Source organism: Bison bison, unplaced genomic scaffold (genome assembly GCF_000754665.1).
Source record: "Bison bison bison isolate TAMUID 2011002044 unplaced genomic scaffold, Bison_UMD1.0 scf7180017864032, whole genome shotgun sequence".
Taxonomy (NCBI): Eukaryota; Metazoa; Chordata; class Mammalia; order Artiodactyla; family Bovidae; genus Bison; species Bison bison.
In genome coordinates, this window is record NW_011494604.1 from 7,634,247 (window position 1) to 7,649,788 (window position 15,542).

The 15,542-nt window shown below is 38.4% G+C and overlaps 1 protein-coding gene across 5 annotated transcripts in view; it reads left to right on the plus strand.

Annotated features, from left to right (window-relative positions):
- Positions 1-15,542, plus strand: part of ATP13A4 (ATPase type 13A4) — a 124,089-nt gene that overhangs the window by 52,709 nt on the left and 55,838 nt on the right. For all 5 annotated transcript variants that reach the window (XM_010834403.1, XM_010834402.1, XM_010834404.1 and 2 more), the window contains 6 exons: positions 2,255-2,401; positions 6,153-6,223; positions 6,317-6,397; positions 7,992-8,061; positions 9,814-9,948; positions 14,287-14,356. In XM_010834403.1, the coding sequence (XP_010832705.1) occupies positions 2,255-2,401; positions 6,153-6,223; positions 6,317-6,397; positions 7,992-8,061; positions 9,814-9,948; positions 14,287-14,356 (574 nt within the window). The remainder of the gene's footprint in view (positions 1-2,254; positions 2,402-6,152; positions 6,224-6,316; positions 6,398-7,991; positions 8,062-9,813; positions 9,949-14,286; positions 14,357-15,542) is intronic.

A 15,542-nucleotide genomic window follows, 5' to 3' on the forward strand; every position in this document is an offset into this window, starting at 1 on the left:
CAGGATCCAACCAGTCCATTCTGAAGGAGATTAGCCCTGGGTGTTCTTTGGAAGGAATGATGCTAAAGCTGAAACTCCAGTACTTTGGCCACCTCATGTGAAGAGTTGACTCATTGGAAAAGACTCTGATGCTGGGAGGGACTAGGGGCAGGAGGAGAAGGGGACAACAGAGGATGAGATGGCTGGATGGCATCACCGACTCAATGGACATGAGTTTGAGTGAACTATGGGGGTTGATGATGGACAGGGAGGCCTGGCGTGCTGCAGTTCATGGGGTCGCAAAGAGTCGGACATGATTGAGCAACTGAACTGAACTGAAAACTAATAAGTGGTCAATAAATATTAACTGTTGTATTACTGTTATTGGAAACACAAAGTTTTTCTCATAACAGAGCATTTGACTCTTTCATGTGGTCAAAGGCAAAGCTGTATGATGCTGAGCTGTGTCAAGCTGTGTTCTAGGGAACTGGTGGCATATTCCACAGTATCTAGAACATGCCCCAGTTCAGTGGCTTAGTACTGGAAATGTAGCCACCTTCAGTTATTCTTAGGCTGTGAAGGTAACTCCATGCAGATATGATTTGATTTAGTAGTTAAAAAATGAAGTATAGCCAACTTTACTGGTTTTTAATAGTAACTCATTAACTTTCAAATTTCTACTAAGGTTTTTCCTTCCTCCCCTCCTCTCTTTTTAAAATTTCTTCTCCTTTTCTCTTCTTTCCTTCTCTTTCCTCTCCTTTCTTCTCTTCCTCTCCCTTCTTCTGTTCTCCCTACTTCCTTTGCTTTGCCTTCCCTGATCATCTCCCTCCTCTCTCTCTCTCCAGTTGTCTCTCTCAGAATCTGTGCTAAGTCAGGCTGGAGCACAGACATCCATCAGACATGATCTCTACCTACAGTCTGAGAAAAGTGATAAGGTGAGGGGACAAAGGATGATGCAGTGAGGTAGTATGTGGTAAGAATCTCAAGCAGCCTGATGATTTAGAGGAAAGATCAGAGAAATTAGGAATGTTCCCATACATGAACTCTGAGTCAGACACTGAAGGATGGTTAGGATACGGCCCCAGGAAGACTTAAAGATGCACACTCCAGGCTGAGGAAACAGCAGGAACAAAGGCATGGAGGTGGGGTTTGCCTGAGGAGAATCATTGTAAGAGACTTAGCTACAATAATTACTAATGCTTCTCACTGCCTTTTGCAGTCAGCTCACTCTTCATGGCAACAGTGGTTGTGATGGAGACAATCTCTGGTTCTGACCTACATTCCTAGGCCTCAAATTGCTTCCCAGGCTTCACTTTCCTGGCCATTCTTCCTAGCTCCTGAGGTTTACCAGACATCCAAGTGGAATTTACATGTGTCATTTACCCATTCAGATAATAACTATTGCGGTTGTCAATTAGTCTCTAAGCGACCATCATGGTCCCTGTTACTCAGTCCAGTGCTGCTGCCTCTAGTTTTATGCTGTGATGGAGTCATCAGTGAACTGAAACTGAAGCAGCTTCAATTAGGGTCATGCACAAAGATGCCTTCCTCAGTGCTGCCTGTGCCAACATCTTGACAATCACCCCTGGGCGTGTTCAGCTCACACTTTCCATACTTTTCTCATCCATTCATCAGATTCTCACTGAGTGAATCAAAATTCTCCAGGTGGATGGGATGTAAGCGACAGTAAAATATGGCACCTACCTTCAAGATAGACTGGAAGAACTAAGAGAATGTAAGGCAGAAGGTAATTGGGAGCACAAGAGAGGGACAGTGGCAGTCTTTTGGAGCTGGTATAGGGATGGTCCTCCCCACCCCCACCCCCACAAGAGGTGTTAAAGGGAGTGGCATTGAAGTTAAGCCTCAAAATAAGAGGATGGTTCAGTTCACCTGGTCTCTTAGCCCTTTAGAAACACTTTGGAATGCTTGCTTGTTTGGGACTTTTTTTTTCCCTATGAAATTTGTATGTGGTCGTAGCCCCATGGTTGGAGGGTAATAGGGAACACTGGTTCTTACCTGAACATCTGCCTCATGACTCTTGAGTGCTGTCATATGCCACCGCATCATATTCACCTTCTGATGCCTCCGTAAGTGATGACAAGACTTTGCCCCTTAAAGCTCTAAATCTACTAGCTTTCAAAGACATGTAGTCCCATCAAGAGGGTTTGTTAACTCTGCAAACTTACACAGTTATATTAAAACAATGCTTTTCAGGTTGAATTTTAGCCTGATGACTTCCTTAACTTCATGGGAGTTTTGGTGTTTATTTCCTCAGGATGAATTCCAAACTTACTCTCGGAAAAAGGTAATGTGGATCTGCCTGTCAGCCTTGAACAGCGCATTTAGGCTTAATCCTGACAATCCTTTCATCACCGACGAGGAGAGCATCATAAATAGAGCCATAAGAAAGCCAGACCTAAAGGTAAGTACGATTATGGCTCCTGCAGATGCTAGAGAAGGTGAATCTTTTTTCCTTCCAAATACAAGATTAAATTCATATATAGTCAATACTTTAAAGTAACTATAAATGGAATATAACCTTTAAAAATTGTGAGTCACTGTATCGTACACATGTAACTTACAGAATATTGTACAGCTGCTATATATTTCAATAAAAATGGTTAAATTCAGATCCTCCACTGTGCCAATCTTTAATTTACAGTATAGAACATTATAAAGAATATGGATTTTGGAGCCAGAGCTCAGTTAAAATCTCATCTTCATCCTTCAAAACTGTAATCTTGAGTCAATTATTAAACTCTGATAATGCCTACTGCTAATATTAATTGATGAAATTCAATTAATTAAGAAATGCAAAGATCAATATGGTTGCACGTATGTAGTAGATGTTCAGTGCATATTAACTCTTAGGAGTATCATGCCCTGTATTATAAGCTATGCAACCGGATTTGTCTTACAATAAAGGTTAATCCCCAAAGAATATCCTAGGGAGTTTATGTCTATAAAATGATCTTATTTGAATTCTGTCATTCAAATGTATTTGGGTTACTCTTTTCCCATCATATTAAATTAGTATTACTTGAATTATGACTAGTTAACATTCATATTTCAGTCCAGTTTAGTCGCTCAGTCGTGTCCGACTCTTTGCGACCCCACGAATCGCAGCATGCCAGGCCTTCCTGTCCATCACCAACTCCCGGAGTTCACTCAGACTCACGTCCATCAAGTCAGTGATGCCATCCAGCCATCTCATCCTCTATTGTTCCCTTCTCCTCCTGCCCCCAATCCCTCCCAGCATCAGAGTCTTTTCCAATGAGTCAACTCTTCGCATGAGGCGGCCAAAGTACTGGAGTTTCAGCTTTGGCATCATTCCTTCCAAAGAAATCCCAGGGCTGATCTCCTTCAGAATGGATTGGTTGGATCTCCTTGCAGTCCAAGGGACTCTCAAGAGTCTTCTCCAACACCACAGTTCAAAACCATCGATTCTTTGGCGCTCAGCCTTCTTCACAGTCCAACTCTCACATCCATACATGACCACAGGAAAAACCATAGCCTTGACTAGATGGACCTTTGTTGGCAAAGTAATGTCTCTGCTTTTGAATATGCTATCTAGGTTGGTCATAACTTTTCCTTACAAGGAGTAGGCGTCTTTTAATTTCATGGCTGCAGTCACCATCTGCAGTGATTTTGGAGCCCAAAAAGATAAAGTCTGACACTGTTTCCACTGTTTCCCCATCTATTTCCCATGAAGTGATGGGACCAGATGCCATGATCTTTGTTTTCTGAATGTTGAGCTTTAAGCCAACTTTTTCACTCTCCACTTTCATTTTCATCAAGAGGCTTTTGAGTTCCTCTTCACTTTCTGCCATAAGAGTGGTGTCATCTGCATATCTGAGGTTATTGATATTTCTCCAGGCAATCTTGATTCCAGCTTATGTTTCTTCCAGTCCAGCGTTTCTCATGATGTACTCTGCATATAAGTGAAATAAGCAGGGTGACAATATACAGCCTTGATGCTTCTTTTCCTATTTGGAACGAGTCTGTTGTTCCATGTCCAGTTCTAACTGTTGCTTCCTGACCTGCATACAGATTTCTCAAGAGGCAGGTCAGGTGGTCTGGTATTCCCATCTCTTTCAGAATTTCCCACAGTTTATTGTGATCCACACAGTCAAAGGCTTTGGCATAGTCAATAAAGCAGAAATAGACGTTTTTCTGGAACTCTCTTGCTTTTTCCATGATCCAGCAGATGTTGGCAATTTGATCTCTGGTTCCTCTGCCTTTTCTAAAACCAGCTTGATCGTCAGGAAGTTCACGGTTCAGGTATTGCTGAAGCCTGGCTTGGAGAATTTTGAGCATTACTTTACTAGTGTGTGAGATGAGTGCAATTGTGCGGTAGTTTGAGCATTCTTTGGCATTGCCTCATTTAAAACATATTTATAACAGACTTCTTTCTCTGAAATTTATATAGGTGTAGGCAACTATTTAAATTGGTTTTATGAGCTCAAGGTCAGTTTTTAAAAATAATAAAATCAATTACTGAGCAGTTCTCTACTGTCAATTGTTACCACTCAGTTGTCTTAATTGCCAAAGTAAACAAAAGCAAAAAAAGGTCAAGCACCCAGCTAACAGATTGCTTAACCTGTTGCTGGCCATGAACCTGGAGAAGTAGGCATCCCAAATCATCCCATGGATACAACCTCAGAATATTATTGGCCTCTACGATCTTTAATTTAAAAAAAAATTTTTTTAAATTTATTTGGACTTCCCTAGTAGCTCAGGGGTAAATAATTCACCTGCCAATGCAGGAGATGTGGGTTCTATCCCTGGGTTGGGAAGATCCCTGGAGAAGGAAATGGCAACCTACTCCAGTATTCTTGCCTGGGAAATCCTGTGGACAGAGAGCCTGGTGGGTTGCAGACCATGGGATCACAAAAGTTGAACTCGACCACAACAAGAACAGCATAATTTATTTGTTTTGCTGCACCAGGTCTTAGTTATAGCACATGGGATCTTTAATCTTTGTTGGTATCTTTAGTTATGACATGTGGGATCTAATTCCTTGACCAGGGATCAAACCTGGGCTCCCTGCATTGGGATCTCAGAGTCTTAGCCACTGGATCACGAGGGAAGTCTCTCCACCATCTTTAATTCCATCAAACAAATAAATGGACTGACAAATGAAGACACATGTTCAATAAAATATGAGGAAGGGGAAGAAGTCTTGAAAAGGAAACTTCTGGGACCTAGGCTCAATATCTGCATTTATCAGTGTTTTTAAAAGTGCCTTAGTTGACTCCAACTATTGCTGCATGACAATATGACAGTCTTACCGTTTCTCTTTGTGCTTAATTAGATCACCAGTTAAGGGAAGTTCAGATTCATAGGTAAAATTGCTTTAAAAATTAGAAACAGAAAGTCCTAATATAAGCATTAACCTTTCTTCTCCTTCCCATCACCAGTACCCTCAGATGCTCATTTCCTAGAGTTCATTTTCTTGAATAATGCCCTCACAGACTTCTAGAACCTGTCAGTCTAATCTTTTTTTTTAGTGTCTCTTCCATAGGTTATTCTGCAAATCTGTTGCTTACAAAATTAAGTTCTAAATACTTACCCAAGCATTTGAGAATTCATACTCTGATCTTTATTTATCCTTCCAGCCTCCTTCTCCATTCTGCTGTCAAATAGGTCCCCCCTCACCTGCCTTTCCCCACAACTAAATTGTACAAAACCTCTTTGAAATGTCATCTTCTCATCTGAACAAAATTCTTCCAATCCTTTAAGAATGCAGCTCTGATTCTTCTTCTCCATGACACCTTCTGTCATCTACCCTCTATATTTCTACAGTATTTCAATCCTATAATTTTTGCTTTATTATGCATTCATTTCTTTGACATGTATATAATTTGACTGTATGATATAGTTTTCCCTTTTTATAACATATTTCCTTCCCTTGTTAGGTTATCAAGTAGTGGAATGCAGAGGCTGAGTTTTACTTATATAGTAAGTCCATGGTGCACATTGACTGAATGAAGACTTCAAATAAGGAATGCCATTTCTGTCATAGCCAAGGACAAGATATGCTAGGAAAGGATAAAATCTTAAGTATGTTAGGGCTCTCCCTTTGCTTCTTCCACAAATGCTTCTTTAGTCTCTGGATTGTGTGTATCCACTGATCCTCAAACTGGGGATTCCTTAGTACTTTTCTTTTGCAGGTGAGGTGCATAAAAGTGCAGAAAATAAGATATGTTTGGGACAACTTGGAGGGACAGTTCCGGAAAATTGGGTAAGTTGTTTGAGCAATTGTATCCAAAAAGAAAAAGACTATCTCAGAAATATTTTGTTAAATATGTCTTTCTCAATATTATTATTATTTTAGCTGTTTGGAAGACTGGCTAAGTTCTGCCAAGATACACCTAAAGTTTGGATCTGGTCTGACAACAGAAGAACAAGAAATTAGGTACCAAGTTTATTGTTATCTATCTATGTACCTATAGATGCATAGATGCCTGTACTGTTATCTATATTGTTATTGATCTATACTGACAGCTAGAAATGACTGTCACCAGGTAGTCTAAAAGAGGGCCCTGGAAATGGCTGTCTTAACTGGTTATTAATAATATCAGAATATGTTGTAGTGCTCTATTTAATATTATTAAAACAAATGTGTTTATATACATTATCTCACTTCATCAGAGCAACTTTGTGGGTGAGTTAGAACAGACACCCTTATCATCTCAATAAAACAGATGAAAAATCTGAGACTCAGAGAGGTTAATGGCCTAAACCAGGTCACACAGATGGAAGTGACAGAGGAAGAATTACATCTTTGACTATAGGTTTAGTTATCTTTTTACTCTGCACGATGCTTCTCAAGGTTACTATAATAAGGTTAAACCAGTTTTGACTAATCAGGAAATATGTATTACAATATATAATGTAGCAAAATAATAATTATAGAGCAGTAGAAAAATATCACTCAAGACTTGTAGCTCTTCTACAATTCTAACTCAGTTACTGGGCATAGGAGTGAGGTTTGGGAAGGGCATTGTGTTGAATGTCAAGAGCCTGTTACTAATTTCCTGTGTGCTTTAAGCACATAGCTTCTCCTTTCTGGGTTTCAGTTTCCTAATTATTAAAAGTGGGGAGGAGAGCTCTATACACATGTTGCTAGTCCTAAGTTTCTATGATTCCTGCATTCCCCTCCTGACCATTTTAGAGTGGAGCTTTGGTGGCACTTTGAATAAACCCACAGTCTACAGTATCAGCCTCAGTTGGATGCTTGTTAGAAATGCAGAATCTCAGACCACACCTCACCCTTACTGAATCAGAATCTTGCCATTAACAAGACCACAAGGTTATCTACGTGAACATTACATTTGGGAAGCACTGCTGTAATACATTTTGTTAAGTTCTTTGATCTGAGCATTTACATAGAAGCCACAGATAAAGTGTTTTAGTGTTCTTAACAGCAAAATACTCACAGAGTCACTGTTCTGTAGAATCAAAGAAACACATCTCTGAGTTTTCAATTAAAGAGCTGTGTATCTGTGCAACTATTTTTGAGAATTCAACATCTTTTCACTCACTCACAAAATAAATTCTGCAGCTTCCCAGAACTGAATAGGAGGAGGGAAGCAGGCATGGTATTTCTTATCAGTAAAACTGTTCTCTTGTAATGAACCCCTGTCCCACATCCATGGAGCCAGAGCTGGGGAGAGACAGAGTTGAGAGGGTGCCAATCCTGAAACTGCCTGAATGGAACAATGACTAAAATTAAACATCCAAATTACCATCAGGGAAAAATTTAAACTTCATGAAGAGTCTAGTTCAATAAATGTAACAGGGTCATGTTTATTGGTTTTGCACCTGGAAACCCTCCCCTTCTCCAGTTATTTTGAGAAAGATGGAGGTATTATGTTACAAGAGAGGCTTATATTGATCTGACAAGTGAGAAAATGAACATGGAACAGACCTTTTTATGAATGAATGAGAAATCATTTATTTTTATAAATAAAAATAAAGACTGAGTGATCTGTGATCTCTCCCCACAGGAGGTTAATATGTGGGCCAAATACTATTGATGTTGAAATCACACCCATTTGGAAGCTGCTCATCAAGGAGGTAATCAGTATTTTCTCTTGGTGCTGGCTAGAAAAGTTTGGTTCTAGTCAAATGATCAAGAATGCTATTTGTCAATGGAAACCATAATTTGGACTATTTTAAAGAATGCTAAGCATAGTCACGTCCCTCCTCTTTCTTGGGGTCTATTTTGGCATACACAATGCCTGTTAGAGCATAAGATAGGATGCTCATGTGTTTACTTACCCTTTAATGACTCAGTGAACATAGGATTTCCGTTCTCTGTGTCCTTTTTAATCCAATGCTTTTGTCTCCTGTCTCATCTTTGTGACACTGTAATAATAATTAAAACTTAACCAACTCAATCCCTTTCTTATGGGCAGCATACACAATTGCCTCAGCACCTAAAATTGTAAGAGAAAAGTGTTTGTTCTGCCTTATTTGTTCTATTAATCTCAGTGTGTATGTGTGGGAGGGAAAGAAAGATTTGACCATCATTTATGTCCTTGAATTTTTTCTCTTTGACTCTATCCCTGGGCTTATTCTTCATTTTACAGTGATTACTGACACTGTAACTATACAGCTATACTCTGGATCCTCTCCTGCACATGATCTCTGCTCCTCCTTGCCTTAAAACAGGCTTAGTAAACCCCAGCTTCTTTCTCAATAATTTTTAGCAAGCTTTAAGGCATGAATGAGAGCAGAAGAAACTGATAAGAAAAGTTTCTGTGTGCTTATTCCCTAACCAGAGGCAAAGATTACAATTTCTGTTTTAGAAAGATGAAAATCAACTAGAAGGAATTTGAGTAAGGGCACAAAATGTTTTTAACCTGAGCAGGATTACAACTGTTGGAGTTAAATCTCTACTTTCTCCCATAGTGTTCTAGATGCTCAGCTACAGATTACCCCTTCGGCTTGGCTCTCTATGAGAAAATTTAGTCTTCAACTCATACGATAAAGTACTTGAAAGGCTTCAGATATGACAATGTTTGTCATAGAGAAGGACAGTAAACTAGAAAGAATTTAAACTTTGTAAACCTGACCTACTACTTCAGTCTTCTGAAGGCCAGTAAATGTAAACTGGACATGATTCTACTACTACATACACATGACAGACATACACTGTGTTAGTTACTCAGTCGTGTCCGACTCTGTGCGACCCCTATGAACCGTAGCCCACAAGGCTCTTCTGTCCGTGGAATTCTCCAGGCAAAAACACTGGAGTGGGTTGCCATTTCCTTCTCCAGGGGATCTTCCTGACCCAGGGATCGAACCCGGGTCTCCTGCATTGCAAGCAGATTCTTTACCATCTGAGCCATCAGGGAAGCCATGATATTATGTACTCCTCAAAGGACAGTTGTCAAAGGACAGTTGTCATGGTCAACATGAGGAAACATGAGATGATACTTCATAAATTAATAAGGTGCCGTGTGATTAAAAGTAAGTTGCTCTGGGGCCAGATTGTCTAGGTTCAGGTCCTGGTCTATGATACTTGCTGCTCTGTGATGTTGGGCAACTTCTCAATATCTAAGGCTCAGTTTCTTCATCTTTACCATGGGGATAAGTAATGACTTCTGTTTTAATGAGATAATTATGGGAATTAGATGAGTAAATTCAGGTCAAGTTGCTTAGTGCCATATCTAGTACATGGTAGTTGCTGCATAAATAAAATAAGAATATTTTATAGGATGATTTGTGTCATGGAGATGATTATGACACCAAAAAAGCCAATGAATAGCCAAGTGTAAAGCCTAAATATCTCCTTTGTCTTCTTGTTTTTATGTCTGCCAATAGGTTTTAAATCCGTTTTATGTATTTCAACTCTTCAGTGTCTGTCTGTGGTTTAGTGAAGACTATAAGGAGTATGCTTTTGCCATCATAATCATGTCCATCATTTCCATCGCTTTGACTGTATATGATCTCAGAGAGGTGAGTTTAACCACTAACACTACAGTCTCAAAAAGGAAGAATTCTGACTTTGTTGAAATTTTGTTAGAAAAGAGTACAATGGGGAAATAGTCATTGCCCACCATGTGTGTGCTCAGTCGTGTCTGACTGTTTTGTGACCCCATGGACTGTAGCCCACCAGGCTCCTGATCCGTGATATTTTCCAGGCAAGAATACTGGAGTAGATTGCCATTCCTTTCTCCAGGGGATATTCCCAACCCAGGGATCAAACCCAGGTGTCCTGCACTGCATGCAGATACTTAACTGCTGAGCCACCTGGAAGAAGTCACTGCTCACCTCATAACAAATGAGACCACATTTGTAAATATCTAGCACAACTGCTCATGCTCAACAAGTACTGGTTCTTCCATTCCTTCACATCTCAATCCCTAACCTTTCAAGTTATTTTCCCCCTCTGTTTAGTTTATTAAGTTTTACTAGAATATGTGTATATTTATGAATTAAAAATAAGTGAAAAATATGTAGAGAATACTGATGGATCTTAAAGATGGTGGAGGTAGAGGAGTCTTTAATGTTTAATAGGGACTTCCGTGGCTTAGTCAGTAAAGAATTTGCCTGCAATGCAGGAGACTGGGCTGGGTCAGGAAGATCCTCTGAGAAGGAAATGGCAACCAGCTCTAGTATTCTTGCCTGGGAAATCCCATGGGCAGAGCAGCCTAGTGGGCTACAGTCCATGGGGTCTCAAAGAGATGGACATGACTTAGTGACGAAACCATCGCCACCAAGGAATGTTTAGTATCTTTACTCTTTATGTTGAGTTGGTACTCATTTGTCAACACCCCAATCCAACTCTTGGTTTTCCTTATACCTATACCAGGGGATCCAGGTGCTGTTGGGAAAAAATATTACACTGTGTAGGTTGGTTGATTGTGTTATAAACCATGAATATTGATCTCATCTGGGCAAGCTTTCTATATGTCTCTAGTCAACGTGCTCTCCAATTGTCTGAAATTAAAGTTTCAGACCAAACCTTCATTCGAGTTTCTAAGATGCCTGACTATTCACATTCTACCTTTCCTCTAACTCAGCTAATAGTCTGTTTCATTGCTTTTTTCACAAAGATGGAAACTATAAGACAGGAATTTGCTCAATTCCCTGTTCTCCAACAACCAGATGATTTTTGTCTCCACCTTCCTCCTGCCTTGATCTCTCTTACATATGAGGAAATGCCATTTGCCTGCCTTCTTCTTCTTCTAATTTTTTTTTGTGTGTGTGTATTTATTTTTATTTATTTGACTGCACCAGGTCTTGGGAACTCTTAGTTGCTGCATGTGGGATCTAGTTTCCCAAGCAAGGATTGAGCCCAGGCCCCCTGTTGGCCCCAAGGCTCCTATTGGGAGCTCAGAGTCTTAGCCACTGAACCACCAGGGAAGTCCTCTGCCTGTGCTTTATAGCATTCTGTCCTCCCTTCTCAGCCTGCTTATGTGGTCAGCGAATGACTCCTTCTGCTTCCCCTCCTTAAGAGCTTTCACATCAGCATTTAAACGAGCTCATGTTTCTCTATCAACACTTAAACATGCTCAAGTATTTCCCAACTTAAAAAAAGAAAAAGAAACAAATGAAAAAAGTTTTCATTTGTTTACTGTACCTTAAACTTCAGCTATGACTCTACCTCTTTTCTCCCTTTGAAGCAAAACTTACTGAGCTCATTTTGCTTTTTTCTTCATTTACTCATCTCCCTCTCATGTCTCACCCATACTGAGCTGGCTTCCTCTCTTGTGATTCCATTCAAACAACTATTGTTAAGGTCACCACTATAATCCTAAAATAACTTTAAAATTAAAGGACAATATTTTTCTTTAAATTAGGTGGTGGTGTTGTTTCTTGATAGAAGGAATAACATGGATGTAATAAAAAAATTCACACAGAACAAAACTAAATGAGGAGTAAATACTCCCCTTCTTTCAGTGTTTGGGTCTCCTTTTAAGAGGCATTCACTGGGACCAGATGCTTTACATACTTCTAGCACAGTTAAACACATATGCATTAATTTGTTTTGTGTAAATGGAAGTATACTATATATACTGTTATACACTTGCAATTTTCACCTAATATATCTTAGATATCTTTCACCTAATATATCTTAAATATCTTTCCATATCTGCACAAATATACTTTCTCTAAACTTACCATAATTTTGAAGCCAGTCATATGGATGGATATTTAGATTGTTCTAGTCTTTTGCTGGTAAAACACTGATATATTGAGGATATTTGCACATATATGTTTTCACACATCAATGTATATGTGTGTTTACAAATATGTATAAATCACAAATATGTGTAATTTATATCACATGTAAATGTGTGTATAATGTATCTGTATTGATAAGGAGATATGAATTTTCTATATTTGAAACTAGAACTACTTAATCATAAGCTATATACTATTTTAGTAGACATTGTCAAATGTCTCTTAAACAAATGAATACTAATATTCCCCTAAGGGTAGATGAGTGTTTTCTTCATTTTTGCCACTATAAGTGAATACAGAATTCTTTAACTTTAATTGCATGTTTTCCATTGAGAGTTGAACTTTTTTTCTTGTTTTAAGCTGTTTGTTTTTCTTTTGCTGTGAACTGTATTCATGTCCCTCATTAATTTTTATTGGGTGGCTGGTCATTAGTTTGAAGATTTTATGATTCCCTTCCTACAGTGAATACTTTTTCAAAAGTGTAGATTTCACTAAACCTCTCGGTTGCATTTGACTATGTTAACTACTTTCCCTTTGGCTTCACTGACAGCACACTCTCCACTTCTCTAGATGTTCTTTCATTCTCTCCCCCCACCCCTCCACCCCTGCCTCTTTTTTTTTTTTCATTTTGGCTGCTCCTTTCAGCATGAGGAACTTCCTTGACCAGGGATTGAACCTGTGCCTCCTGCAGTGAAAGTGACGAGTCTGAATCACTAGACCACCAGGGAAGTCTCTTTTCATAGTTCATCCCTCTCTACCTGGCTTTTCAAAACATGGATGTCTAAAAACCAAAACAATAGGAAAATGTTTACCACTTAAAGGCTTCCTCTTCCTCCATCCCTCCACTTGTGCAACCTCTTTTATTAGCTTCTTGTGCTTTCTTCCAAAAATTTTTTTGGAATATACATATATTTTGTTTTTCTTTCCTATGTAAGAGGGAGCATAATTACATTATTTTCTACCTAGCTTTATTGCTATTATTAATAATGGTGTCTTGATGGTCTTTTCATAAGAGTACAACTGAGTCTTCACTATTCTTATATTGTATATACTAATGAATTCCGAAAGCATATGCTAATGACTTTCAAATTTATGTATATATTTCCAGTCCAAATATCTCTTTTGAATTTGAAACTCATAGTTCAACAACCTATTTATTTCAATGTCACTTAAGATTTGTATTGGTTCATTAGCTATATATGCTCCAAAAATACTTTACTTTTTCTATTTTATTGTTGATCATAGTGATATATTTATGTGTGTGATTATTTGATTAAATGTATTTACCCAGTAGGTTGTAAATATCTTGATGGTAAGAATCATTTCTGCTTTGTTGACCATTTTACTGCTATCTCTTAGCATAAAGATTACTCAATAAATGTGGAATGACTGCATAAATAAATAAAATAATAGATTAATAGCAGAAAACTTTTTCACCTTATATTATTCTGTTGACTATTCTTAGGACATATTAATCAAATCTGTAAATGATTCGAAGCTAGGAGATTGAAGGAGTGTCTTAAATAACAAAATCAGAAAAAAGAAAATGAAAAGACCAAATGATTGGGACTTTTTAATCCCCAGAACCTTATAAAAGGTCTTTCACACAATAGTTTCCTAATAAATGTGAAATCCAATATATTACTATTTTTGTCTGCTCTTATTTTTTCACTGTCAATGTCCCATATATCTTATATATTAAAGTATATAAAATACTATAAGGAAAGAATAGGAACCATTAAAGTCCTTATGAAGTTAAATTAGGAACTCTAATGTAGGATGACCCAAAGCTGAAATAATGCTTGGTTCTTGAAGCTATTTAGGTATAAACATAAATCTTGAATGATCAAAGTTCTTTTGAGTGGGCAGAGCATGCTGGGAAATTTCTTTCTACTAAGCAACACATGCTTCTTATCACTGGATGAAGACCACCACAAGTTGGATGCTTTTTCAGTTGAGTAGCAGGCTACTCCGTCTTGTTTATAAAGAGTACATTCAGTTGGGTCCACCTTTAAAGAAGGCTGACACTGTACTGGCTATTATCTGGGGCCTATCCTAAAATAGAAAAGGCTTTTTTTTTTCCTATTGTCTGTTCTTCTTTTTCAGCAATCTGTAAAGCTCCACCGTTTAGTTGAAGCACATAATAACATTACAGTCTCTATATATGGGAAAAATGGTAAGTCACTTCATTTTAGATCTATGTGTTGTCCATATGAAATCAGAAAGGGATTTAAATTTTTATTTCTGATTGTTCCTACTACTCTCATCTTCATATGTCGGTTTTGCTCTGCAATAACTTAAAGGGCTGAGGACCTTGACATTTTTTTTCACTTAAAAAAATGTGAAGTAAAATTGACATACCATAAACTGAACATATGAATATTTAAATTGTACAATTTGGTAGGTTTAGACACTGTACCTACCCATGCACTATCACCACAATGAAGATAATGACTGTCCATCGCCTCTAAAAGCTGCCTCGTCCTGTTTGTAATCTTCCCTCTCAACTTCTTACTGTGCATCCCCATCCTCAGGCAACCACTTTGCATGTTCAGGATATTTTATAAATGGTACTGCACAGTATGCATTTTTGCCTTTTAAAGTATCAATTCAGTTCAGTCCTTCAGTCGTGTCCGACTCTTTGCAACCCCATGAATTACAGCATGCCAGGCTTTCCTTTCCATCATCAACTTTTAAAGTATATCTTGGGTTTAATTTTGTGAAGAACAAAGTTCATAATAATTTTGAAGTTCATCCATTTTTTAAGAACATTAATAGCTTATTCTTATTTATAAGTGAATTCCATTGTCCAGGTAGACCAGTTAGTGAATGCATTTAGTTGTTGACGGAAATTTGAGTTATTTCCACTTTGGGACAATTACAAATAATTCTACTTGAATGTTTGGATTCAATTCTTTCTATGGACATGCATTTTCATTTCTTATGGGAAAATACCTGACTGTAGAATGACTGAATCATATGACAAATCCATATTTAACTTTTAAAGAAACCGCAAAACTGTTTTCAGAAGTGGTGTGCCATTGTGCTTTCCCACCAGCAGTGTGTAAGAGTTTCAGTTGCTTCACTTTCTTACCACTACTCAGTATGGTCAGTCTTTTTCATTTTAGTCATTTAAAAAGGTGAGTGGTAGTATCTCATTGTTGTTTTAACTTGCATTTTCCTAATGACTAATGGAGGGCTTCCCAGGTGGCTCAGAGGTTAAAGCGTCTGCCTGCAATGCAGGAGACCTGGGTTCGATCTCTAGGTTGGGAAGATCCCCCTGGAGAAGGAAATGGCATCCCACTCCAGTATTCTTGCCTGGAGAATCCCATGGATGGAGGAGTCTGGTGGGCTACAATCCA